General features: G+C 45.0%; 1 protein-coding gene and 1 pseudogene across 1 annotated transcript; one reads left to right on the top strand and one right to left on the bottom strand.

Moving 5' to 3' along the window:
• Positions 1–11: 11 nt before the first annotated feature.
• Positions 12–16,917, bottom strand: ACIN1 (apoptotic chromatin condensation inducer 1). The gene is made up of 12 exons (XM_034994547.1): positions 11,034–16,917; positions 9,404–9,545; positions 5,879–5,921; positions 4,895–5,028; positions 4,645–4,797; positions 3,925–4,066; positions 3,241–3,386; positions 2,733–2,840; positions 2,488–2,595; positions 1,925–2,249; positions 1,711–1,811; positions 12–910 (listed from the first exon to the last, which is right to left on the bottom strand). Exons 1-12 carry the CDS (start codon positions 11,054–11,056, stop codon positions 584–586), a joined length of 1,752 nt encoding a protein of 583 aa, XP_034850438.1. The 5' UTR covers positions 11,057–16,917; the 3' UTR covers positions 12–583.
• A 3,212-nt stretch (positions 16,918–20,129) lies between these two features.
• Positions 20,130–20,671, top strand: LOC118003497 (annotated as a pseudogene).
• The last annotated feature ends 6,591 nt before the right edge of the window (positions 20,672–27,262 follow it).

Here is a 27,262-nt window from a genome sequence, read left to right as displayed (position 1 = left end):
TAGACCACATCATTTAATAATAAAAAAAATAAAAATAAAAATTGAACAAAAGGAAAAGGTGGATATAAAGTGGAACCGGTGGGCAGAAGGCAAGGGCTGCAGGACAGAAGAGACTGGGAACTGCAAGGGCCCTGGGACTCAGGAGGAGATGCTGATTCAGCTCATAGGTGACCCAGTCCTGGCCCCGGCTGTTCCCAAGAGGGGGTTTTGAGTACCCAAAGGTGGTGGTGAGCAGGATGGAGGAAAAATGAGAGGTCTGGGGCTCTTGGCTGTTCCCCACCTCTGGGCCAACCACCTCCCTCCCTAACCTAGCTCTTCCCTCTCAGACTCAACAGTGGGAAAGGAGAGTGAGGAGAGGGCTAACTCCCAAGAGATAGGTCATGGGGGTGGGGCTCTGGGGGGAAAGACGGCCACTGCTCCATTTGGTATGTGGGGACAGGTGGCAGCCATACTTGAGCACTGGGTAAATGGTGTGAAAGACCCCTGGTTCTAGGGCGGTGGAGATTGTACCTATCCCTCTGTGGCCTTGAACCCCCCGGGGCAGGGTGGCTGATGCCTGCAGCTCTCGCTCGTGTGTTCCCAGCTAGCGGCGCCCGCCCCGGTCCCGCACAGGCGTGCTCCGACTCCGGCTCCTGCTGTGGCGCTTGGTGTCTCTGCGGTCCCTCTCCCTGCCTCGCTCCCGGTCCCTCTCCCTCTCCCTCTCCCGATCACCCCGGTCACGCTCCCTTTCCCTCTCTCTCTCCCTGTCCCTCTCTCGGCTGTGCTCTCGACGCTTCTCCCGCTCTAGCTGCCGGTTCCGTTCCCGTTCTGCTTCCTTCTCCCGCTCCTTTTGCTCTTCCTCTTCTTGCTCCTTTCGCCGCTTCTCCCGCTCCTTGGCCCGTTCAGCCCGCTCAGCCTCCTTCTGAACAATCTGCAGCAGGCAGCAAAGGTTGCTGAGATCCCGCACACGCCAGTCCCGCCTTGTCTGTATGTCCCTGGGCCCTGCCCTAGCTCAGGATCATTGCCAGCTTTGCTGTTAAGCAGGAAGGCGGTTGTCTGCAATCACACCTGTCTTTGTCTCCGGGTCCCCATCCCTCCAAGTGTTCGCCTTTTATACCCACGACAGGCAGTGGCACCATCCATGCCTTGCCTCTCGTATTCCCCCAGCTACTTAAGATGTGAACAAACCACTTTTCCCTTTAGCCGAGTACATGAGCCTCAAATTCCCAAAAAGGCCCATTACAAAGAAACTTAAATTTAAAAAGCAAAAAAATCTTAGGGGTGCCTGGCTGGCTCAGTTGGAAGAGCATGCAATTCTTGATCTTGCAGTTGTTGAGTTTGAGCCCCACATTTGGTGTAGATTACTTACCAAATAAATAAAAATTGAAAAAAAAAAAAAAAAAGGCAAACTATCCTAGAAATAAAAAAGCAGAGAAATGGTTTCTCAGCTAACTGAAATCAATTTCCGACAAGGATGGTTGGCACAGACAGCCTCCTGGACACACAAACCCAGTTCCTGTCTTTGTGTTGACCTTGGCACTCTTGGGTTTGGCTTCTCTATGGCGTACGGTCACCTGGTTCTTAAAAACTGCCTTTCCGTGATGCTTAGTTTCTTCCCTTATCCTAAGCCAATACCTGGGCCTTCTCACACCAGTAGTCAAGTGACTCTCCCCCTTGCACTGCTGTCAAGCCTGGCCGCTACTCAGAGCGGAGCCTGAAGTGAGCACTCACCTGGCTGTCAGTCAGCGGGAGCCAATAGATGCAGGGAGCTGCCTTGGTCTTACGGAAAAGGTCGTCCAGCAGCTTGGCAGGCGGTTCCTCCTGAGCTTTCTCTGAGGTGCAAGAAAATGTGTCAGACCTTATGCTCTATGACCCTGTGTGTCCCATCCCACTTGGGTTCCTTTCCCACCTACTAGCAGGTATGTGTGTCCCGACAGCTAAGTACCTTTCTTCTCACTCTTCTTTTCTTTAGACTTCGCACGTTCCTTGCGGCGGCGGTCACGGGACCGTGATCGGGAACGGGGACCTTCTCGAACTTTGTCCCGATCCCATTCACGCTCTGATCGAGTTCGCTCCCGCCGCTCCATTTCCCGTTCCCGCTCTGCCCACTGTTCCCGCACCGCCCGCTCCTGCTCCCGCTGCTCTGCCCGGGGGTGCTGTGGTGGCTGGGCTGGGGGTGGGGGCGGGGGGTGCAGGGGCCGTGGTACCCCCTGCTCCTCTGTCTTAGTTTCAGAGGGACGGTCCACCAAGAGGCCCCGGTGATAATCCAGCTGTGGGTAGAGGAGGGACAAGGACAGTCAGGATGGAGAGGATAACACTCCCACTGAAGGAGCCCAGGTACCAGGGCATACAGATTTTGGAGGCCCATGGTTCAACGAAAGGAACCAAGGGGTAGGAAAAGGGAGAAGGAATCTCAGTGGCTGCAGGTTTGGCCAGGATCTCAGCTGGATTCTAGCAGATAATGGCCTCCCCTGCCCCTCCCCTCCTTCCTTTCCCTAGGTTTCTTACCTCATCTTGCTCGGCATAGTCAGCACAAAGGAATTTGGGATTGGACTGGGGCCATTTGACCCCATGTAGCGCTGTGCGAGTGGCAACTGCCTCCTCTACTGTTGAGTACTGGTGGAGGAAGGCAGAAGGCAGAGGGTCACAACAGGCCTCAATCCCTCCCACTTGCCACAAGGCCCCTGAACCTGCCCACGTTGGTTACAAAAGGAAATGTGTGCCACAACCTAGAGAATCAGCTTCCTCCTCACCGTGACAAAGCAGTGAGATTTGATCTTGTCAATCCAGAAGGCCTCTTCCACCAGAGTTCCCGTCCGGCCCAACAATTCCTTTAGTTGGCCTAAAGTGAAGGGACGCACCTGCCAAGGAAAATGGAGTTTCCAAGTCTTGAAGAAGGCAAGAACAATACTCCTGCAACCAGTCTTCAGATTCCCCAAGTATCTGGCACAGGAGGACAGCTTCAGAGTATGGGCACAGAGGGGTCAGGAACTCTCCCGTGGGAATGAGAGGGGAGCGAAGAACGGTAACACTAACGGAGACACTACATGCCAGGCCCTCCACAAATCCTCCAGACAACCCTGCAGGCTGATACTTTGTCCCCATTTTTCAGGTGAGGAGCCCGGTTGAGAGAGATGAGGTCAGTCGCTCAGTGAGTGAGTAACTGGCAGATCTAGGAGTTGAAGTTCAGTAACAGGAATCCAAAGCTCAAACTCTTAACCACTAAACAAGGCCGGGCTGTGGGAAATGACTCCGACTCACCAAATTGGAGATGTGGACGATGTTACTGATCTTGCCCCGGGGTGGGGAGGGCACCTGAGCAGTTCGGACTGGGTCATCAATTGTAATGGAAACTCCAGACTTTTGCTGGCTAATGGAACGTCGAGTTAAGGTATCTCCTAAAGTCACTATCAAAAAGAGCACATGAACAGTTTTCAGCAGGGAGCAATGCTGGCTCTCTCACCTCTGCTATGCCTTTCTCTCATTCCCTACCAAGCACTGTTCCACTTAACTGTGCTGAGCACCTACAATGTGCAAGATACTGTCTAGGCAAAGCTCACTATGGAGATCCAAAGATTTTAACCTAACTCTCAAGTAGCTCAATAACTAGGAGAGGGAGGTAAAACAGCGATGCAAAAACACTATAATAAAAGGCAGAAAACATTAAATGCTTTAAAAGAGGTCCAAATAAAGTGCTCTCGGAATTCAGGGAGCTGTACGCTTCACCTACCTTTTTTTTTTTTTTTTTTTTTTAAAGATTTTTATTTATTTATTTGAGAGAGAGAATGAGAGAGAGAGAGAGAGAGAGAGAGCATGAGAGGGGGAAGCAGACTCCCTGCCGAGCAGAGAGCTCAATGCGGGACTTGATCCTGGGACTCCAGGATCATGACCTGAGCCAAAGGCAGTCGCTTAACCAACTGAGCCACCCAGGCGCCCTTCACCTACCTTTCTTTACTTCATGCTCCACAGGTGGGGGCAAGGCCACCTCTACTGAAACCTGGGGAGGTATAGGGGGTTCTGCTTCAGGCTCCTTCTCTTCTTCCTCTTCTTCCCTTTGCCCATTCTCCTGGCCCTCTGCAGGTACAACCTGTAAGGTATCAGATAATGGAGCAATTCTTAACCATCTGAACCACCCAGGCGCCCCCCCTCCCTTTTTTTAAGATAATGGAGCAATTCTTAAACACCAAACTGGCACATTCTTCTCCGCCTCCTGTTTCCTGAAAGAGGGTGGTACAGTAAACCTAGCATGTTCCTTCCACTAGGGGAAAGATTTCATTCTCCTCCACTGGATCCTGGGATTATTAATGCTTCAGTTCTGCCATGAGGAAAACAAAGGCAGGAGTGGGCAAATTTTTTCTGTATAGGGCAAGATGAGAAATATTTTTAGGCCTTGTGAGTCACACAATCTCTGTTGCAACTATTCCACGCTGACGTTACAGCACTTAGGCAGCCAGATGTAAGAGTAAATGAGTTGGTGTAGCTGTGTTCTAATAAAATTTTCTTTATTATGGACAACATGTTGGATGTCGTAGTCTGTTGACCCCTAAAAGGGCAATCAGTGCAACCCTCTGCACAGATGGCAGCTTTCCCTTCCAGGACTCTACTGTGGTTGCCTGCTTGGAGTCCACTGCCTGCTCCCCTGACGCTGGGGTGCAAGAGCCTTACCTGGGTGACAGTCCGGCATATCTTCAGCCCCTTGTCATGGGTTCCATCGTCACCATTACGCTCTGTCTCATCCTCAGAGATTCGGGAGTCGTCAGCATGAAGATCCACAATAGCCTCCTGCCCCGCCAGGGGTTTGATGTCGGGGATGAGGCTCTGGGACACAGATACCCCCCACCCCGTTACACTGGGCCCGTGTCTACTCCCACCTCAACGTGTCTCATCCTCCCCTCCCCGGCTCCTCCCACCTCACCTTGAGTGACTCGGTGGTGATACTGATGGAGGGTTTCTTCTGCGTGGTGGCTGTGCTGGCTCCCCAACGCCGCTTCCGACCAGGCTGGCCCCCCTCTGTGTCACTGTTTCCAGCTGGCAACCCCTTGGTAGCTGCTGTCCCCAAGAAATAGGACCGAACAACTAGTTAGATGGTCTTAGGTCCTCTGCTGGTTCACACCACTAACACCTACAGATAGCCTTCGACTGGAATTTCAGTAAAAGGTTAACTTAAGGAAATTATATTTGGGGGCTGGGGAAACCATGCCTCAGAGTGAATAATACAAGGACTGGAGCCACTTTCTGACCAATAAAAACTACTTATCTCTGAAGGCAACTAGGAATGGGTAACTAGGGTGGTGAGCAGTTTAAACTTTTAGTGGTAGAACTAACTAAAGTACTGGGGAAGACAGACTGAGAAGGACATAGGAATGCAGAAAAACAAGACTATGTGATACTTATATCTAAAAGTTAGTTTAAGATTGTGACATGATCTGATCATGCTTTAGGTTCATTTTCACACTATGACTTCATATTAAGTTATAAAGATCTATTACACTTTTGTCAATTTAGAGTTCCTCATTGGGAAAATGTTAAAAATGAATAAAGGATAAACTACTAAACATTATAGAAAAATCCCTCAAACCCACTGCTGGTTCTGAGGGTTCAGATATCTGAAAGAGGAAATGCATGTAGGGCTAGATAGGAAATGGTGAGAGACACACCTCAGTGTCATTAGTTAAGGAAAAAAATGTGACCTAGGAAAAATGACAGTGATTATCTGAAGTTTTGAATTTCAAAATAGAGCCCTACATATGCCAAGAAGATGTAGATTTGCTGGGTGGAGGGAGTGGGGTGGGAAGGGGTGACCTAAGAATGCCACTGAGAGAGAATGGGAACCTATTTCTTTATGAACTGATTTTTATGGTACTCCTGGCCTTTATCAGGGATTTGGGGCTAGACTTACAGACAACGGAGATCTTCCTCTTGAATGATTTGGGCAGCGAGCTCTGTATAGAGAAGAAAAGGGGGGAAAAAAAAAAGAGAAAGAGACACACCCCACAGAGAGGGGGGAAGGAGGTTAGATGGGGCAGTCTTAGCATAGGTTCCAAAGACACAGAGAGAGAGAGACACAGAGACAGACAGAGACCAAAACAGAAGCGGCAAACGGCAAAAACGAAGCAGAATCAATGCAAGTTAGAGAAAAAAATAAAATCAAACATCACAGCAGGGAAAAGTCATCTAGTCCATACCACACCTGTGTATTAGCTTAACCAGAAATAAGCTGGAAGAGGAATTCAGGAGCCTCCCAGCCCTTTAAAGGCATGGGTCTTGCCCTCTTCCACTGTCTCTACGGGTTGAGAGGACGCCAAACCCAACAAGATATGCCCAGAACTGGGTCATCTGGTCCTCCTAGGTCTCCTTGCAAACTCTCAGAGAACACGAGGAAACAAGGAAAACTAACTTTGGGATGATCACTACAATAAGGTAAGCCTCCTCCTTTTCTCCATGTCTAGCCTGACATCCACTGACTGTGGCTTTGAGTCACTCGGACAGCAGACTGTTAAGGCTGTCCACACCCCTACAGGGCAGCACTAGACCCACCAGAGAGGAGGCTCCTGACCCAAGGGCCAGCAGAAAGACTTTCAAGGTGCGTTTGGTAAAGGAAGGTTTTTGGCTTTTTTTTTTGAGGGGCAGATTGTCCCCAGGGAGCCTCCAGCTTTCCAACCCATTATATAGAGCTCTAGCAGAGCCTTACTGTTTCCTCTCCAACAGGGCTTAAGCTAAGCTTAGGGGGCTCTGCCAAGGACCAGAAACTCCCAAACCTGCCATCGAGCAAGTTTCTGCCCCGAACACTCAGTGGGAGAAAGACTATGGACAGAGCAAAAAGAGAGAGAGAGAGAAAAGGGGATTAGAGTGTGTTTAGATTTCAATGCTTATTTCTGGAAAAACTAAGACCTACCACCCTTCTAAAGGGTAGGGCAGGACCCTCTTGATGAAATCCCCTTTCCCCGTCCACCCCCCAGCCCCGTTTGTGTCGTCTAACCAAGTCTCCTTGGTCTCCGTTAAGGGCCAGCCTGACCCCTAGCCAGGCCGCTCTCGATGGGTAAGTTAGTGAGGAAAAAAAGAAAAAAAAAAAAAAAGAAAGAAAAGAAAGAAAAAAAAAAGGTCTTAATTAAAACAGGAAAAACATGAACCAAATAAATAAATAAATCCAATAAAGAAATCAGAAAAATAAAGAAAGAGAAAATAATCAAAATAAAAGATTAAATAAAAAGAAGAAGAAAATAAAGAAGAAAATAACTAGGAATATGACAAATGTTCCAGGTACCATCTCACACCTGGGATCTTCAGTTCAGCCAATCGCACCTCACTGTGTACTGTATCTAGTCAACCGCCGGTCCAATCAGAATGAGCCCTCCCTGCTAGGCGCTGTGCAATTGGTGGGGGGTTGGGTTGGCAAAAAAGGTGGGCGCACGGCGTGGTGGTCAGCACGGCACTGCCAGAGTCCTCCCAGGGGCGCAGGGGGGGCGGGAGGAAAACGTGAGGGGGGACGCTGCCCAGTTTCCATGATGTCAAGACAGTTCACTGGCGGTGGCCAGGCTCAGCGAGGGGTACGGGGGGAAAAGGGGCAGAGACATCAGTCCCATCCCTGTAGGGGCATCATCTTGCAGTCCCTGATGAGATGGCCTCTGAGTAGCAGGAATGGTCCTGGCCTTTTATCGTGAGAGGCAGGCAGGACCCTATGTCCACCAGTGGCAAGATCCAGCAATACCACCACCCAATACTTGGAATCCAGGTGATGACTCGAGTCCCTTTCTCCTCTGCCTGTAAATGGGGAAGGGGTCCTCTCACCGAGTGGGATCATGGAGCCTCTGATGAAGGCAGCCTGGGGGTAGTAGTTGGATAGCCCCAGGACCTGGCACACATTCAGCAGCAAGGTCAGAATACTTTTCTTCTGAGAGTTGTGTGTGGCATCTCCTCAGGGACTCCAGCTGAGACAGTGGTTCCAGTCAGGTGGATGGATGAGCCCCTGCCTCCAGGGATGGAGGAGAAGTTGGAGCAACCAACATGCTGCCCTTCACCATGGACAACAGGGACCAAAGGAAAAGTCCATCTGATGAGCAAGTGGTGATACATGGCTGGCTGTCATCAGCATTAAATCCCTGGGCTCAAACCCTAGACTTCTCTGCAGGGCTCCTAGTCGTTACAGCTTAAGCCGAGAGCCTCCACTCGGTATTTTACAGCACGGCACTGTGATCACAAACATTGACTCTTTAGGAGGTCTTGGTGCCCTAGATGGGGATCCCAACAGTCTGTAGCAAACAAGGCAACCCACAGTCCTCAAAAGGGTAAGGGCATGTGGGCAGGCGCCCCAGCACTGACACAAGCTCTTCTTGGGGTGTCCCAAATAGGGAGATGATGCAAGTCCACCCCTTTCCAAATGCTTTTTGCTTTCTCAATACAAGTCTCTCCAGAACAGTGCTCTTCTTGGCCCCCTGATGTAAGCAAGGCAGGGAGGCAAAAGGGGGCCCATCACAGGATCCCATATACATGCCCCCCTCTGGCCAAGACACCTGGATAGCAGACTCGGCTCTGATTGGGCAGCTCAGTAGCAGCGGGTGGGTCCAGAGGAAGAGGCGGCATCAGCGATTGGCCAGTTGGGCAGGGTTTTATTTTACGGGCGGATTACCGTACATGAGGTACTTGGACAAAGTTTTACGGGGAAGAAGGACCTTGTAATAAATAATATTCTGCACATCAAATCACTTTCACCGGCCCCCACCCCCGCAACACACACCAAAGAAAGGCTACACACACGACAGTCCCTCCCATCCTGTTACCCCAGTCCCAAACCCAGCTAATTCTTTCTTTATTACTTTAAGAGCCAAGAAGACTTCGCTGGCTCTGATGGGGGGAGCCCCCTGAATTGGGTGCAGGATACAAGATAACATATATGCCAGAGAAGAAAGTAGAGGAGTCCGAGATACATGGAGATGGGGCCTTTGGGAACCCCAAGTGCTGGCTTCTTAAGTAGCTACATCTCTGCAATATGACCACTAGAGGGCAGAGGAGGAACAAAAATTCCTCAGCACGGCTCTTCGGCTGAGACCACCAAAGCCCACTAGATGGCGTTGAGCTCCCTCCCACAGGCTTTTAAAAAGGAGGGAAAGTGAACAGTTACCACAGGGAAAGCTGGGCCTGGGTCTTGGATAAAGGGCCATTAACTGACTTTTCCTTTAGTTACAAACTTCCAAGAGTCTGGACTGCACTTCCCCAACAAAGAAAGAGGAATGAATGAGCCCTGTCCCCATAACAAAGGGTCTCCCTTGCTAAACCAGCGAATTCTCCCTTGGCCCTATCCTTATCCAAGTTGGCCTACCCCCTTCTTTAAGCTATCCCACTGTTAAGAGGGATCACCAAAGTGGTCTACTCTTTCCCCTAGGCCCACTCCTGCCCACCCACCCCAACAGGTGGCTTGGAAATTTACCTCTTTCTTCTCCTCATCTTCAGCACTGCCCTCTGGGCGGTCATCATTGCTGACTTGGTCTGCAATAGGCACGGGGGGTTCTGGAACCTCATTTTCAGGTCTGTTTTCACTTGTGTCCATGGTCACTTCCTCCTTCTCCTCACTGACAGTATGGGGAGAGGTAGGGAGGGAAGGGCAGGAAAGAATCAAGGGGAAGAGAGAGCAAGACATTAGGTTTTGGGTCAGGAAACCCCCATGCCTCATCACTTGGGTGGGGTTGGGAGGGCTGCTTTTCAGATGAGACTAGAGACCTTGCCCCCACAGGAAAACTGGGAAACTGTTTCCCTTGGGAAAAGAGCACAGATCGTAGCAACCACATCCACCCACTGCCCAGATGGGATAAAGCTGTAACGTGTGGGGTCAGAACTCCCAACTGTTTTTAGGTAATTCACCAGAGTACTCTTACATGGAAAGGAGTAACATACTCCTCTGAACACAGTCCCTCAAAAGTGTGATTTGCCCACAACCATGTGGCCTACCTATCCCCTGGCCATAGGCATCTTTAACAAAATTGCATGAGAAATTAAGGGAAGCCTGATTGCTTAAGACGACAAGACAGAATGGCTGTGGCAAATCATCCCAACCTTGTGTTTATAATCAACTGCTTAATAAGGCCTACCGACCCACAGGATGTGGAAACAACAGGAATGGAGAAATTGGGAGGGGGGGTGGTTGCAGGGAAAGTAGGGCTGGTGAGGGTTCAAACTTCAATAAGGACCCTCTCATCCAAAAGGAAAAATGACAAATGCTGGAGTCTGAAAGCTCAGAGAAGAATCAGGCCACTTTTACCTGCTCAGAGGTGTAGGAATTGTTCTTACATTCGGCTTTCACCCAGTTTCTCCCACTCCCTCATTCCAACTTCCAAGAGATAAAGAGAGCAGGCCTCCCAGTCAGGACACACCCTCCCCCACACCCTGAATCCCCTCCACCCCCACTCTGAATCACACAAGTTAGCTCCCATTTCAGGCAACGAGTCCCAGAGATTCACTTCAGATAATCTTCCCATCTCCTTTTTCTGTCTTCATCCCTAACTTCTATCTCTTGATCTCACTCCCACTACCACCTCCTTTTTCTGTCTTCATCCCTAACTTCTATCTCTTAATCCCACTCCCACTCCCACCCAAACACTGGGGGAAAAAAATCAGATTAAGATGATCAGGGGCCTAAGACCCAGGAGAGGGGAAACCAAGCCTCCCCACACTGATAACCACCACCAGAAAATTCAGCATTCCCCACAGGCTGACTGACACTCAGAGGTCAGAACAGGCTCCCCAGAGCAGGCAGGGAGGGATGCACGGGAAGGGGGAGGGGAAAATCGGAACTGTGCCCCCAGCTAACCGGCCCCCACAGAAACACGCGATTCAACTGCCTAAACCTAAAGAAAAGACTTATCCAAAAAATACCTATTTCCCACACGGAGAGGGCAAGTTGGGCCAATTAGAAATCAGGCAGGAAGGACAAAGGGGGAAAGCAGAATGACTGAAAACAAACCAAAACGAAAAGACGGAATGAAAGCCATGGGGAACAGAAGGAAGAGGAGGTAGGCTAGAGCGGTGGGGAAAAGGGATACGTGGAAATGTGAAGCTCTCACCCTTCTTTGCTTTCTGATAACATGATTTTTTTTCTCCCCCTGGAAGTGCTGTTTATCCCTTTCTGGAATGGAAGAAATAACAAAAACCAAACAAAAAAAATCCTAAAAAATTTAAAAAAAAACCCACAACACCTTCCTTGTCCCAAGAGCCCACCACCTCCTCCCCAGCCACCCGATCCAGAGAGAGAAAATCGAGATGCAGCAACTGGGGATCCAAAAAATGGTAAATGGAAGGGGAGGTGGTGGTGGTGGTGGTGGTGAGGGGAAGCTAAAATAGATCTGGCTTTAAGAGATAAGCGTTAAGTCCTCACGGCAAACCCCGAGTTCAGCTGGATTGGTCTCTCTGGAGAAGGAGGAGGAAGAGGGCCAGGCTGCTGGTAGTGGCTGGCTCTATTGTATTGGCGGAGCGGCGGCGATCAGCCGGAGACATGCAGGGGAGCCATCTTGCCACTTACCCAGCAGCCCGTGTGTGCGGATGGGGGAGGGCCCTGCTGCAGCAGGGGAGGGGAAAGAGAAGAGGGAGGGCGCTGAGTGAGCAAGGTTCTTATCCTCTGGCAGGCCACAGGGAGCTCACTGCTGGCTCAATAGGCCTGGCCTTTTTCCTTCTTTTCTCAGGTTACAACAGCTACCAAGGCCTAACCCCAGAGGGAAAGGGTGCGCTCTCCTTGTCTTCCCAGGGGGAGGGGGTTGGGTGGAGAGGACATACAAAGTTACAGCTGCTTTCTTGGAAGATTCCAGAGAAAAGAGGGAAGGGAAACAGCAGAGCTCGGGAGTGAAAAATGATTAAAGGAGGAAAACAACAAAGCCAAAGGTGAAAGAGACACAGAATGGAGGGTCATGAGCATTTTTTTATTTGCCCACCTCCCTCTATCCTAGAAGCCAGTCAGCTGTTCCTGCGGGGAGGGGGATGAGAACAGGCACTATCCAATCACTACAGTAGCTAGCTGGCTGCTCACCCAAAGCAATGACCACGTGTTATTACTCCAACCTGTCCTTTCCCCAGGGATGGCGGGAGGAGAGGATAGGAGAGAGAGTTCCTTTCGGAATTACCAGTAGAGAAGGGGAGAGGTGTCTCTGAAGAGATGACAGACAACTTTGTTTCACAGAGTCTTTAATAAGGTCACCCTGCCCCGGGGTCCACTGGAGCCAGAAAGGAAAAGGATAATAAACAGGGCAAGGGGACCTTGGGTAGCTGAAGCATGAAGGCCACTTCTTGGAGCAAGGGCTCCAAGGTGGGAGCTCCAAAGTTAGATAAGAAGCCCAAGTGAGAGAGCTGTTACACGGGGCGGCGGGGTTCCGCTGGGCTGGAAATGTTTGGGAACTAAACGGAAATTAATCACGGGCATCTTCACCAGACTAAATGTGAAATAAGCAGCTGACTCTAATCGTTCAAAAAAAGCACTCAGTAGATGCTCAAAAACGACTCCTTTGTTGACTGCAAAGGTGATCCTTTTGCATCCTAGTGGCAGCAGAGGTTTAACAGTAAGGTATTTAATCAAAAGCTTGGTATTATCTCATTTGTAATACCAGAGCTTTCAGCCAGGAATAAATTTTCCTCCCCACTGCTTAAAATCTGACACATGCCAACTACATGTTAAAGTGGTCATGTTTACACATTACTCTAAAAGTTCCCTTTCACTTAGTGGTCCCTATCTGTTCAGTAAGACTGAGAGCTCTACAGTCAAACTGGCTAGGGCCCAATCACGGCCTGACCGTGCCCCCATACAAGTTCTGTGACACTGGGCGAGTCTCTGATCCTGTGTATCTCTTACTTTATCTGTAAAGTGGGGATCACAACGATACCGATCTCATGGACAGTGTGATAAGGCTTTGCCCTTAAGAGTCTGGCTTGGACAACACTCCAAGTCAAGGTAAGTATATGCATAAAATCATGTACATTTAATAGGCCATTATCTCATTTGATACCACCTATGGAGCTTTTCCTGAGTTTTCTCAAAGAGTAGACTGCACTTTCTCTGATGCGAAGGCATTCGGTAGTTGGTCTGACAGGTTTTCAGCAAGGACCTCATCACTCTGTATAATAACTGCTGGTTGACTTGCCCCTCACCTCCACCTTGCAGGATTCCTCAAGGTCAGGGACTACATTCCTTAATCCCTAGCCCAGGGCCTAACACAAAGAAATGCTCAGTAAATATTTCTGAATTAGGCTGTCATTGTGTATATACCAAGTGGACACTTTAATAATTGCTTGCTGAACTAAATGTTTTCTTCTTTCTTCTTCTTCTTCTTCTTCAAGTAAGCTCTACGCCAATGTGGGGTTTGAACTCATGACCCCGAGATCAAGAGTCGCATGCTCTACCAACTGAGCCAGAAAGCACCCCAAAGTTTTCTTCTTAAACATTATTTTAGATGGAACTCCCACAGAGAATGTTACCTCACAAAGAATGTTACCTTCCAACATCCTCAAATAAATGTTCCCTATCCATCAATTGTCCTAAAATAGTTTCAGCTGCCAATATGCCTCTCCAGAAGTAGCTTCCTTGGAGGAAGAATTTTTCTTTCACTGGAAATTCTTTCTCATTTTTTCAAGAATAAGAATTTTACGACGTTATCCTTGGCCTTCTTAAGACACAGTGAGTTCGTGCCATCTATTTCCCCACAAACAATTCTGTGGGATCCAAGATTCCTAAGACTTTATTTTCATAAGAAAATGAGGAATCCTTGCAACTGCCCCCACAAGGGATTCAAATCTATTTGCAGGACCGGTCCCAAAGCCTTGTTAGCTACTTGTCAGAGGCCCATGCAGCTTTTCTTTGTAGGCCTTTTTAAACAAAAGGCATCTAGACATCTCCCTTCCCACATTTAAGTTCTTGCACAAATATTTCTGATATCTTTGAAAAATCTGTGAAATTGCATGGGGGTTTGGGGGTAGGAGAGCTCTATCCATAATTGAACAGCACACAAAGCATTTGCAGCCCAGAAGGAAAGGACAGAACTACTTGGAGACTAACAACATCACATTATAATTCATATCTAAATAAGATTCAGAGAAACTAACAGAAAAGGAAATTTCTACAGGCGTGTTTGTTTGAATTTTAGTTACTGTAGAAAATTCATGAGGAGCTGAGGACCTGATATGAAATAGTGGGATGTGACTATTCTCAAGCAGTGAGACTTAAATATAGAATACCGGTTTCAATCTTGGTTTCAAGATAACCAAGGATGATATGATTTTGGGGGTATGTTCGTAGATTCTACTTTTAAAAATTATGCATTATTTGGCATATTGGTACTGTAGATTCCCTGGAGAGTAACCATTACATTGTCATACTGGCTTAAAGGACTATTTTCTTCTTCGTACTCAGGCAAAAGGACAAATAAACATAATAAGCCAAAAGCCCAAAGCTGCTATTGCCTGCAAGGGTTGTGTACTCAGCAAAGTTGTATTTAGAAAAATTCAGGTTTGAATTAACTACTGCTGGATAATACAGTTGCTCACACAAAAGTTCTTTTTTTCCCCCCTATTTTTTTTTTTTAATGTAAAAACAGTAGCATTATTTTCTGCTGTATGAAGACACTTTTGTTATATCCATAGTAGGCAGAAGATTGGATTTTGGAACATGGCTCAATTGAAATAGGACTGAGGGATCACAAATTCCTGCTCCAAGCAATGACAAGATACCTTACCTCATAAATTAAGAATTCCTCAGGGCACAATCAGAATCAGAATGGATTTAACAAAGCACAGAAAAAGTTAGGCAATCTCTTCCAGGTGCTGACAGGTCCTTGAAGTCTTTTTTTTTAAACACTTTACTGAATCAACAGGCCCTAACTCTGTCTTTTGTTGAGACAGGAAGGTTAAGCCACAAATAGTCTTTTCCATTTAGCACTGCTGATCCCACTTTTAAAATTGGCCAGGGGCTCCAGAGGTCACCAGGCTGAAAACTAGGACTCTAGATTGGTGAAAGACTAGGACTGTTGTTGAATCAGATGCAGTAAGGCTTCCAGAAATGTAGGTAAACCTCTCAAAAATTCATTTACCAAATCCAATGCCAGAATAGCCTATGAGTTTAAGCCCTTGGGCATGTCTTTTTATTAGGCTGCTGAATAGACCATCTGGAAGACAGGCAGAGGGAAAATGGGTAAAGGGGATGTGTGTGAGCTACTCCTGAGCTCAGATTGCATTTCTCACCTATAGGCTGCTTCACTGAAGCTTGCCTACACAACAATGGACAGTCTCAGTATTTGCCCAAGGTGCCACTTGCCTGTCACCTTGTTGGAATCAATGTGACTAGATTACCTCAGTCATAAAATGAAAGATCAAGGGCACCTTTACATGGGGAGAAAAACTCTGTACAGGACTCCAAGCTTCACTTGCCCTGGACTTGCATGCTAAAGTCCAGAAATAAAGATGTTTCAAAATAGCATCAAGTGCCATTTTGTTGCCAGGATCTCACAGACCAAATGAAGTTTTAGGGCAAAGCAAAACCTTTTCAGAAAACTACTTACTTCACAAGGGGTATAGGAGGCAGTTCCTCAGGCCCAATTACTAGCAGGCTGTCAACACCTACTTTAGAGCTGCCATTATACAAAGGACATGCTGTACCCCCATGGGATGGGGTAGGGGAGGGCAGGTATTATCTCTGGTTCATGGATATGGAAGGGAAGGTGTCACCCCATTTCCTCATCGATGGTGTAGCTGGGGAATCCTGAACACCTTCCAGAATCCGCTGGGTTTTCACTTTATGGTCCTAGAAGAAAAACCCTCTCCAAAGGATAATGTACCCACCCCAAAAGGGAAAAACAAAACTTTTCAAAGGAAGTAGAGTGAACTTTTGACTTTCAAACCAAAAAAGTAATGGCCACAAGATGGCAGCAGAGGCAAGACCATTAGAAAGACAGTAGCAAGGGTATATCCCAAGACAAAAGCTATATAGATACTAAAGAGTACAAAACTAGTATTAAAATCGTTAAGGAAATGAGGTAATAAATCATGTCACCTGCCCACCACCCTCCAAAATCAGAGGTAAGATAGTCTGAAGCTCTCAGAAGTGTGTAAATTAGACTTTTGCATAAAGGGGAAAAATCATACTGATAGTATTAGTGTTAAAAATGACATAAAAACCAACATAGAACAACTTTAGGCCAACTGTCTACACTGGATGTTCACTAAAGCAGTAAAAGCAGTATAGGATTCTTGATGTCTAAAAGCTAAGCAATCTTATTTCCACAATGTTTTGCTTTTCATTTTCCATGGGACTCTAAAGCCAGGAATTTGGGTTCAATGGCTTTTTAACATATAGTACCTAGTGCAGAATAATGAACGAATGATATACCTGTTCTTACCTGTATTTTTCTAGAACTAAACATAAGGAATAAAAACTGACATTAATTAAGTAAATGGTAAAAATCAATCCAAGGGTCTTAGGGGCCCAAAAACAAACTTCTGATTGATATATGCTTCATATTTTGCTATATTGCATCCAGTAAGAACTAAGATAGATTGTGCTTAATAAAAAGACAGCTAATAACTAAGGAAAACAACAGAAACTCAAAAACACCCTCCTGTGACTTTCTCGGTAGACTCTTGATATCCCCTTTATTAAACTGTGTTCCCAGGCTCAGATGTAGCTGGTAAACGTGAGTTAAACACTGAGTTAAGATGACCTGAGTCAACTCCCTTACACTGCCTTGAGTTTGGAAACCAAAGCCTCTGCTACCTGCTCCTTAAAGGAACTATTTTGGTCAGATGATCTCAGATACGGGTTTCCTTATGCTCTACCACCACTTTTCGGAGTACCTTAAGAATTCCGGTGGCAGCTCTCAACATAACAACGGAGGCCTAGCCTTTGTCCAGATAAAGCTCTGCCTTTACGTTTTAAAAGGAAACTAGGACTGCTTAGTCAAAGAACCCCAGGGAGCAAAGAACTATTCCACACTCCCAGTCCCTTGTTATACCCCAGTTGAGACAGATTACTTACACAGTGTGATGAATCCTTTCTGATTCTGGTAGGTGAGCGGTCAGGGTCTCTGAGGTTTGGGGCTGTGTGGCAGCTGGTGGCTCTGCCTCTTCAGCTTCACACTTCTTTGGGCTCCCCTGTCAGGACAAACATAGCAAAACACCCATAGCAACGTACTTAAATCTGTTTGGTTCCTCTTCTTTAAACCTGGAGCTGGTAATAAAAGGCAGTGGCAGCTCCACACTTAGCCCTATAGATCTTTATTTTCATTTAGAAAGTGGAATGGAATGCTGCTTAAAGAATTTCTATGCCAACAATCATTTTATTAGAATTCTTTTTTGAGAGAACTGAGAAAAGGCCTCCTTTGGGGCAGAAAAAAAGGAGACACTCTGTGCAAGTGACCCTGGGAGCCCTGGAGATGAGAAACCTGATGCCTAGCCTCCTATAGAGCTTTCATGAACCAGGGAGCTGGAACGGAGTGGAATCTTACAGGTATCCCCAACCATCTAGATTTCTACTGAACCTTATCCAGACTAGCTAAGACAAAAGGGAAAATCATGCCTAATCCTCCATCTCCTTCTAGGAAGGGGGCATAATAGCCTACCCGCTCAGGTTGTAACCTCTGGGTCACATGCTTTTCAGCTGGCTCAGGTTGGCTCAAATGCCTCACTCGGACAGAGGATGAGGTGGAAGTCCTCTCCTTTGGCTCAAGGACCTGCAGTTGTGGCACTGGTGGAGTAGCAACCTCCTGACCAGAAGAGGGATCTTTGGTTTCAGTGTAGCTGGTGCTGCTGTCCCTGGAGACTCCAGGGCTCAGAGACTGAAGAAATGAAGCACATAAGGCAAATTATTTTATATGGTATATATTCAATACATCACTGAGTTTTCCAACTTCCGCGGACTCAGTTTAATACTTTGGACCCTTCTCTCCCTATGTTTATTCCTCTTTGAGTTCGTGATCTCCTTGACTTCCTAGAGTATTCAGCAAATTATTTATTAAGTCCCAAGTAGGTGCTAGGATACTAAGATACACATGTAAAAAGGCATGTCCGTATCTTCAAGTTTATAGACTACTGAAAATGGGTAAATGATTGGAATCAAAGGGACTCAAAAAAATGAAAAAGGACTCTATTTAGGGATTAATGAATTAAAAATTAGACTCAGAAATGATGGGAAAATAATCACTGACCTGGGGAGTAAAGGAAGCTTTTACCATTCCTGCCAGAAATTATAATAGTTCTCCTGGGGTTGAAAAACACTGGAATACAAACAAAACATCAACGCACCCAGGATTCTCCCACACTTACTTTTCTGCTGTTGCTTGAAGCTGAACGAGAACGGGAACGGGAACGAGAACGTGACCTGGACTCTGATGTGGATCGGGAGCCCATCTCGGATCTACCACGAGGGTTGGTGTGAGTACGTGCCCGAGATACATCTCTCTGCTTGGATTTTGGAGATGAGTGAGACTGAGAGCCTGAGCTGTCAGGAGAGCGAGATCTTGATCTAGAACTGGAGGATGAGGAGGACGACCGGCTTGAGGAGGAGTCAGCTGACTGTTTTAATCTGTGGCTTGGGAGAAGGGTATGAGAAGCCCTTCTACCTTCCTTCTGTTCCAAAGACAGCTGTTTCAGAGATTCCTCAGTGATCCCTTTGGCCGGTGCTAATTCCTCGATTTTAAGAGGGAGTGGTTGAGCAGATTTTTCTGACTCAGTTTCAAGACCCTTCTGGGGTGAGCATTCAGTTAGTGTGCTTTTCTGAACTAGGGGCAGGACACTCTCCTCTGGCACTTTCTCTGCTAGAGATTCTGCTTTGGTGTTTGCAGGACTTGACAAAGGAGACAGGCCTCCCACCAACTGGACAGTATGCTGAGATATTAATAGCTCCCTGGCCTCAGCATCTGTATTAGGAGGAGATAGCTGAGTGAGGACAGGGGGAGCTGGGCCTTCCATGGGCTCTACTTCTTCTTCACCCTGGAGCTGTGCATTAGGCGGTGAAGATGCTTCCTTGGTAAGTAAAGGTGGGGGAGTTTCCTCCTCACTGGCATTTTGCTCTGGTTGTAGCACAAGAGGGGCCTTCTCCAGATCTTCAGTCAGTCGAGGAGGGGAAGGGGACTTTGATTTTTCCTCCAAGCCTTGTGAAGATTTTATTTCCTTTTCTTCTTCCTCAAGGGAAGAAACTGTTTTCATTTCTTTCTCCTGCTGATGTCTGGCCATAAGACTTCTTCTGGCTTCTTCCTGGGACCTTGTGACTCTTCCCCCTCTCTCTAACCCGTCCTGTTCCTGGGATCTTATGGTTTGGGGTCTCTCATCTATCACCTCCTCTGGTTTTGCTCTGGGCATCTCTTCCCCCTCTTCTGCTTCCTCAAGTTGTTTCATGACTGGTGCCTCCCTAGATTTTTGTCCTTCATCTTCCTCTTCCTCTTCCTCCTCTTCCTCCTCCTCTTCCTCCTCTTCTTCTTCCTCCTCCGTTTTCAAATTTCGATCTGCTCTGACTCTCAGATTTCTGGAAGGCGTTTCTTGATCCTCTTCCTCCTCAGCCACCTGGCTACACTCAGAGAGTTTAGCTGCTCTTGCCTGAAAGAAAAGATATACAGTGGATCCAAGTATATTTGCTCACTATCAACAGAGGAGAAAAAAGTATCTCAGGAGATACACATAAGAAAGAGAAACTCAATGATACAAGCTTGCATCCACACACACAAGTGTGGCAGTAAACAAACATGGTCTATCAAGCTCTTAAGGGGATCAAAAGAGACTACAAATGGAATACGTTAATGAAACCGCTACTAGTTCATTTTTTAGTTTCAAACTTTAAAAATAAATACAAACTGAACATCTAGAAAGTGGCAAGGGGGTGGGGGAACTGACCTATCATCACTTAATGTAATTATTTTTTATCATTTTGGTATATTTAACTTTTTCCTCATCATTTCTTTTCCATAGTCATAATCGTAACACAGATAAACTTTTGTGCTCTGGCTCACTTAACACTGTATCATATGGCTTTAAAGTTCTAATTGAATAACTGTTATCTTTTTTAATAATGTACTTTAGGAATATAGACCAGCCTTTAAGGTAACTTTCATAATTAAGTTTTAATTTATATTTGCTTAGAAATCTGAGCAGACCTAATTAGAAAACAAAAAACCAGCTCTTTCATCTGGGCTGCCCACATGCCATCCAGGAAGGAAGACCCGGAAACTTTGGGCCATGTGAGCCACAGCCGCATCAGCAAGCACTGGAAGCCAGAGGAGGCCAGGGTAATGCTGGAGACACGCATCATCACAGGGTCAACTTCGACAAGTATCACCCAGGTTACTTTGGAAACGTTAGTATGAGGCATGAGCACTTAAAGAGGAACCAGAGCTTCTGCCCATCTGTCAACCTTGACAAACTGCGGACCTTACTTAGTCAGTGAGCAGACACGGGTAAATGCTGCCAGAAACAAGACCGGAGCTGCTCCTATTCCTGACATGGTGCACTCAGGCTACTACAAAGTTTCAGGAAAGGGAAAGCTCCCCAAACAGCCTGTCATCGTGAAGGCCAAGTTTTTCAGTAAAAGAGCTGATGAGAAGATGAAGGGGGTTGGGGGGGGGCGCTGTGTCCTGGTAGCTTGAAGCAACATGGAGGGAGGTTCATTAAATGCTAATGAGTGCTTTTGGGGAAAAAAAAAAAAGGAAAACAAACAAAAACCACCCCCCAAACTCCCGTAAATGAGATAAAGATGAAAAAGAGGAAAAAGAAGAGGACTACAGAAATCTAAAGAGACACAAACTCTGAAAAAGTCTTAGGAGGAAGAGAAGGAGGAGATATCCAAAGCAGTATCCAAAGAAGTGATAAATGCTTTAAGAGATGTTTAAGTTACCTGTCTGACCCTGGATGATCGTCTTTCTCCTTTCCTTGGTTTATCATCATCAGATTCACCTTTCTCTTCAGAAATAGAGCTTTTTCCTATCAAATGAAAGAAAATCAAGTCAGATTCATGGCATAAACATTCATTCAAGGATGCTTTCTAAAATTCAATCACAGCATATTAGCTGGTCAATACATATCTATATTAATTTCTTTAACTTCTACGCAGAAAATTATATAAAGTTCTAAAGCGGGGGGGGGGGTGCCTGGGTGGCTCAGTTGGTTAAGCGTCTGACTCCTGGCTTTGGCTCAGGTCACGATCTCAGGGTCCTGGGACGGAACCCTGCGTTGGGATCTGCACTCAGTGCAGAGTCTGCTTGAGGATTTTCTCTCTCTCCCTCTGCCCCTCCCCCTGCTCTCATGTGCTCGCTCGCTTGCTCTCTCTCAAGAATAAAGAAATAAATCTTAAAAATAAATAAATAAAAATAAAGTTCTAGGGGTCTTAATAATTCCTGCCGTGCATGTCTGGAATATTTTCAATATCTCAAAGCTAATTCACATATTATGAATAACTCAAATAACTATAAAATTACCACCTGGTGCTTCATAACTACCAGGGGCTTCAAACTGTTTTGCAGGGATGTACAAAGTGCCTCCTATTTCTATAAAATGTTTTGTTACCATTTTTCTGGATTGCCTACTGCTACCACTAGTAGTTTTGAACAAAATATGATGATTAACAAACCAGTTTGTGAAATGACAATCTCATGAAATAGTACTTAAATGAATTATTTTTAGGCCCTAAAGTTCCTAGAAATTACTTCAAGCCACTGGACAGGGCTTCAGAAATGGGCCCCCTCAATTATGTTTTTATATAAAGAGCTCAAGGTAAGATTTCTTTTTGAAAGGAAAAATAAGTTTAAGAAAGCTTGACAACAACCAAACTAGGTCGTTTCAAATAATAACTCCATGTAAAACTGGAAAAAAAATTTCATTCACATTCCATGAAGGAAGGCAACTGTGCATAAAACACTTAAACAATCTGGTCTTGGGGCACCTTGGTGGCTCAGTCGGTTAAGCGTCCGACTCGATTTTGGCTCAGGTCATGATCTCAGGGTCATGAGATTGAGCACCGCATTGGGCTCTGCACTGAGCGTGGAGCCTGCGTGAGATTCTCTCTCTCCTTCCTCTGCCCCTCCCCACTCTCCTGCAAGTGCTCTCACTCACTCTCTAAAAAAAACAAAAACAAAAAACACCAACCAATTTGGGTCTAAATGTCTTGACCAAGAAAAAGGCAGCGATGGACTGAAAGATTTCTAAGTTTCCTACCAGTATTAAAATATTACACAAAATAGGGGAGCCTGGGTGGCTCAGTCGTTAAGCATCTGCCTTCGGCTCGGGTCATGATCCCAGGGTCCCAAGATAGAACCCTGCATCGGGCTCCCTACTTGGCAGGAGGCCTGCTTCTCCCTCTCCCACTCCCCCTGCTTGTGTTCCCTCTCTCGCTGTGTCTCTGTCAAATAAATAAAATCTTAAAAAAAAAAATTACACAAAACAGCAATGCAAGTATTGATGAGAGTCAGTTTAGAAAACAGCCTCAAGATGAGTATATTCCAGATACTTAACTCAGTTAGATTGGGCTCAATTTTAATATAGTACAAAAGGCTCAAATGATCCACAAAACCATGTCCTACACTAAACTGGCACAAATAAAACAGATGGTGTAAGCTCTAACCCAAAGTCTTATTTCTATATCCCAACAATCTAAAATGAATTAGTCTTTGCTTCTGTAACTAAAAAAAGAAATATAAAATGAACTAAAACACTGCACATATTTTGTAAAACTTTACTCCATGATCACTTTACTCACTGGAGCTCTGAATATATACCATTTCATATCTGGGTTATTGAATAAAGACTTGCATTATGGGTGTGTGTACAGGATCTATGGTTAGGATATATAGTAACAGGCCAGATTCTCTACCAAACACTGAGGAATAATCTGTAAGAAATTAATAAATAATGTGGTGATTGTAGTATCAATAATATTTCATAATTAAATAACCTGGAATAGGTTTTTTACAAAATGAGTAAAACTGAAAGAAAACTGTTTTCCATTAATTTTAGATAAAACTCCTCTACAAGTTTAAAATAAGCAATTTTTGTAGTTTAACAAAAAAGAAAAAAAAAACGTAGAGGCTGGGGGGAGGGGCAAACAGGCAGAGCAGAGAAGTTTTTTACAACACTGAAAATACTCTGTATGATATTGGAATGATGGGTACATATTATACATCTGTCCAAACCCATAAAATGTACAACTCAAGAGTGAACGCTAAGGTAAACTATGGATGTTGGGTAATTATGACTTGTCAATGTAGGTTCTTCAATTTTAAAAACGGTACCACAATGATGGGGGAATGCTGATAATGGGAGAGGCTATGTATGTGTGGGAATAGAAGGCATACAGGAAATCTCTGTACCTTCCTCTCAATTCTATGAACCTAAAACTGCTCTAAAAAAAATGTCTCGGGGGTGCCTCAGTTGGTAGAACATGTGACTCTAGATCTTAGGGTTGGGAGTTCAAACCCCATGTTGGACATTTTTATAAAAATTTTTTAAAAAATGTCTTAAAATCATCCAGATGCTTAAGAATTAAAAAATAAATAAAAATAAAAAAGAAGGGGTGCCTGGGTGGCTCAGTTGGTTAAGCACTGGATTCTTGATTTCGGCTCAGATCATGATCTCAGGAATGTGAGACTGAGTCCCTCGTTGGGCTCCTACAATGGATGTGGAGCCTGCTTAAGATTCTCTCTCCTTCTCCCTCTGCGCCTCCCTGTCCCCTTGCGTACTCTCTCTTTAAAAAAAAAAAAAAAAAAAAAAGATGGGCGCCTGGGTGGCTCAGTCGGTTAAGTGACTGCCTTCGGCTCAGGTCATGATCCCAGGGTCCTGGGATGGAGTCCCACATCGGGCTCCCTGCTCTGCGGGGAGCCTGCTTCTTCCTCTCCCACTCCCCCTGCTTGTGTTCCCTCTCTTGCTGTGTCTCTCTCTGTCAAATAAATAAATAAAATCTTAAAAAAAAAAAGAGGTTAACTAGGTTAGAGGGACAATAACGATCTGAATATTGTAGATATTTTAAGCTTTACATAGACAAAGAAAAGATGAGGAAAATTATACAGCCAAGTATCAACTGAGGTTTTTTTTTATTTTGTGAGACTATGGAGGATTTAAAAACTTGGTTTTTTTTTCCCTAGTTCTTGAAATTTTCTTTAATAAATACATACTACTTTTTGTAATAACAAAATAAATATTTTTAAAAGGATAAAAAAATCCTATTGTCTGGAAAAAAATATATACTCTTCAAATCCTATGAACAGCTAAAATTCATAGGCTAGTCATCCCAAGTACTGGCTTTTATCATTGCAAGTTCGTTTATTTATTTATTTGACAGAGAGAGCGCTTGCGCATCCACGCGCACATGCACTCACAAGCAGGGGGAGTAGCACACAGAGGGAGAGGGAGAAGCAGGCTCCCCGCCGAGCAGGGAGCGCGATGTGGGGCACCATCTCAGGACCCTGGGATCATGACCTCAGCCGAAGGCAGATGCTTAAGAAGGCAGATGCTTAACCCGATTAGCCACCCAGGCATCCCTACCTATCACTGCAAGTTCTAAGAAACATTCTCTGTTTTCTTTTTAATTTAAAAACAGGAGTTATATGCACATATTTAAAGCCATACTAAAGATGCTTTGTGGTGAACAACAAGCTCTCCATAAGCACCTATACGCTCTGAATAAATTTGATTTTAAGCGGTGGGAAAAAGACATGTTTTATGAAGTCGGTCAGAGATAAATGTGTTAAGTCAAAGAGTTCTAGAGTTGTGATTTTAAAATTAGGTATGTACAAGCAAATAGCCTCTTTCTCCACTTACTGAAAGGTGAATGCTATTCTGTTGGATCATAATTGTTTTGATGCTGTAAAATTGCAGTGATAGGATTCTAGATGATTACTTCTCTGGAAGCACTTAAGTCATCAAAGAGATGTGGGCTATTCAGAAAGTTTTGGTCATGAATGTTTTGCAAAAAAAATGATAACTGGAGGGGACCTTCAGACATAAAACAGGAACTTCTAAGCAACACAAAATATAAAGAAGAAAAGACAAGAAGAAATGAAGAATCACTTTCTAGATCCCTGTAAGGAACTGATGTGATGCAGACAAGCTTCTGGGAAAAGTGACATCTTCTATTATGGGAACATGGCCACATTAAATGTCTTAAAACAGATGTTAATAATATGTGATGTGTAGTGGGCGCCTGGGTGGCTCAGCTGGTTGGGCGAGTGCCTTCGGCTCAGGTCATGATCCTGGAGTCCCTGGATCGAGTCCCGCATTGGGCTCCCTGCTCAGCGGGGAGTCTGCTTCTCCCTCTGACCCTCCCCCCTCTCATGTACTCGCTCTCTCTCATTCTCTCTCAAATAAATAAATAAAATCTTAAAAAATAATAATAATAATATGTGATGTGTAGAAACTGAGCACCTTTAGCAAAGGGTGGAGCCAATGCAAGTGAAGAAATATATTTCAGGCGTTGAAAAGCAAGAGTAGGGGCGCCTGGGTGGCTCAGTTGGTTAAGCAACTGCCTTCGGCTCAGGTCACGATCCTGGAGTTCTGGGATTGAGTCCCACACGTGGCTCCCTGCTCAGCGGGGAGTCTGCTTCTCCCTCTGACCCTCCCCTCTCTCGTGCTCTCTCTCATAAATAAATAAATAAAATCTTAAAAAAAAAAAAAAAAAGCGAGGGTTAAGATTCTAAGATTCTAAGATTTCTAAGATTCCAAAGTCAGAAGGTTTCAGGTTGCTAGACAGTAGAGAAGTGAAGAATGTTTATAAGGGCCATATAGGAAAGTAGTGTCTTCATTCTAGAAAACAAATCCCTGAATATGAATAAGAAGCAGGAATTAACAGAATGGAGACCTGGCAATGACACCAAACCTAAATCTGACTCATGTTAGCTGAGTAACTTATCTAGCATTTCTCTAGAATCTCAGCTTCCAGATTTAATAAGAGAAAAAGGAATGAGGACTATATGCCCTATAAGAAAAAGGCTGGTTAAAATCCTCTGGAGCTATACCTTTGTTAAAGAATCTGTATACTGATAGCCATTTTTAAATGTTTTTCTATTTTCCTAGATTGGACTCTTTCTGAAATAATTAATAGTAATAAGAATTTTTGTACAACCAATCATGGTCTAGAGGCAAGTCTAGACTTCTGACTATGGAGGATGAATACTGTCTCCCAACACGTAAGAAAAATCTGAAGAAAGTGGTAGAGAGAGAAGTCAAGAAGGAGAGCCATGAAGGATGTTATAAACCAATTCTTCCTATTTGGGGTCTTGTCTACAGCACATAAACAGGAGGTTGCTGGAATATAAACCAAAGACCCTGATTAATTACAATACTGAAAAACTATTCTTTCAGTTAGTCAGTCACAAATTGAGTTGATTAACTAACTACTAGGGGACTTTAAAAAAATGTACAGTCCCAGGACTCACATTCCCTGAGACTCTGAGGGTAGGGCCCAGGAAGCCATATTCTTAAAAACAGTTTAATACCAAAAAAAATATCCTCAGGTGCCACTACTGATTAACAAACTGTTACTAAAAACCTTCCTTTAATGAAAATCTTAGAGAAAACCCCCAAAACATCCAAGTAAGTTGGCTTCCCAATAGTTTACTGGCCTATGGCAGACTAACATTGCACATTTTGAAAGAATCTAATTTTCTGGGTAAACTCCAGGCATTACCACTGATCCAACTAAACACCGCTAGAACTCCAACTACCACTCCATTTAGGACCCTGACCAAATTTTGTACCACATCTATGAGATTCATATTCTAGCCAAGATCAGAGGTAAGAAAGTTTATGGCAGAGAGTACACTGAAGAGCACAAATGGCAATTGTTAGCTACTCTACAATTTACTACATTCATCTCTTCTATTTTATTTTTCGCCTCTCTTTCCTCTTCTTCAATCTGTTTTTGTCCCCCCTTCATCAATTACCACCACAGGGAGAGTCCAGCTGATGACAAAAAGGACTGAAGAGACTGGTTACCTTTATTCTAAATCTTTATTTGCTTTTGAAACCTTATTTCTATTTCAGGATCCATTTTTCATTTTCATTTCAAATTACATTTAGAACTCAGAGAGACTCTCTTTTTTTAAAGAGAGTTCCTCATCAAATCATGTTCCTACCAAGAATTTTCAATGGCTTCCCCCCTACTATTTGTCCCCCCTAAAAAATCTCATATTCATTGGCTTGATACTCAAAGCCCTTTGCAATATTATCCCAATGTACCTTTTTAATTGTTCCTCTGACTACTCTTGAATATGAAAGAATACTTTACTCTGGCTAGATTCGTTTATTACCTATCCTTTAAAAATATCACATTCATCCCTATCTTTATGCT

The sequence above is a fragment of the Mirounga leonina genome, unplaced genomic scaffold, assembly GCF_011800145.1.
Source record: "Mirounga leonina isolate KUSES-001 unplaced genomic scaffold, KU_Mleo_1.0 Mir_91, whole genome shotgun sequence".
NCBI classification, from domain to species: domain Eukaryota; kingdom Metazoa; phylum Chordata; class Mammalia; order Carnivora; family Phocidae; genus Mirounga; species Mirounga leonina.
Note: the sequence above shows the minus strand (reverse complement) of the source record. Positions and strands in the feature narration are given on the sequence as shown.

Bases quoted from the DNA above. Each gene is read 5' to 3' on its own strand.
- ACIN1 (XM_034994547.1), bottom strand. From the start codon at position 11,056: ATGTTATCAGAAAGCAAAGAAGG. The intron at 9,546-11,033 runs GTGAGAGCTTCA...CCATACTGTCAG, and splicing joins TTATCAGAAAGCAAAGAAGG to TGAGGAGAAGGAGGAAGTGA. The intron at 4,067-4,644 runs GTAAGGCTCTTG...GATACCTTACAG, and splicing joins TATGCCGGACTGTCACCCAG to GTTGTACCTGCAGAGGGCCA.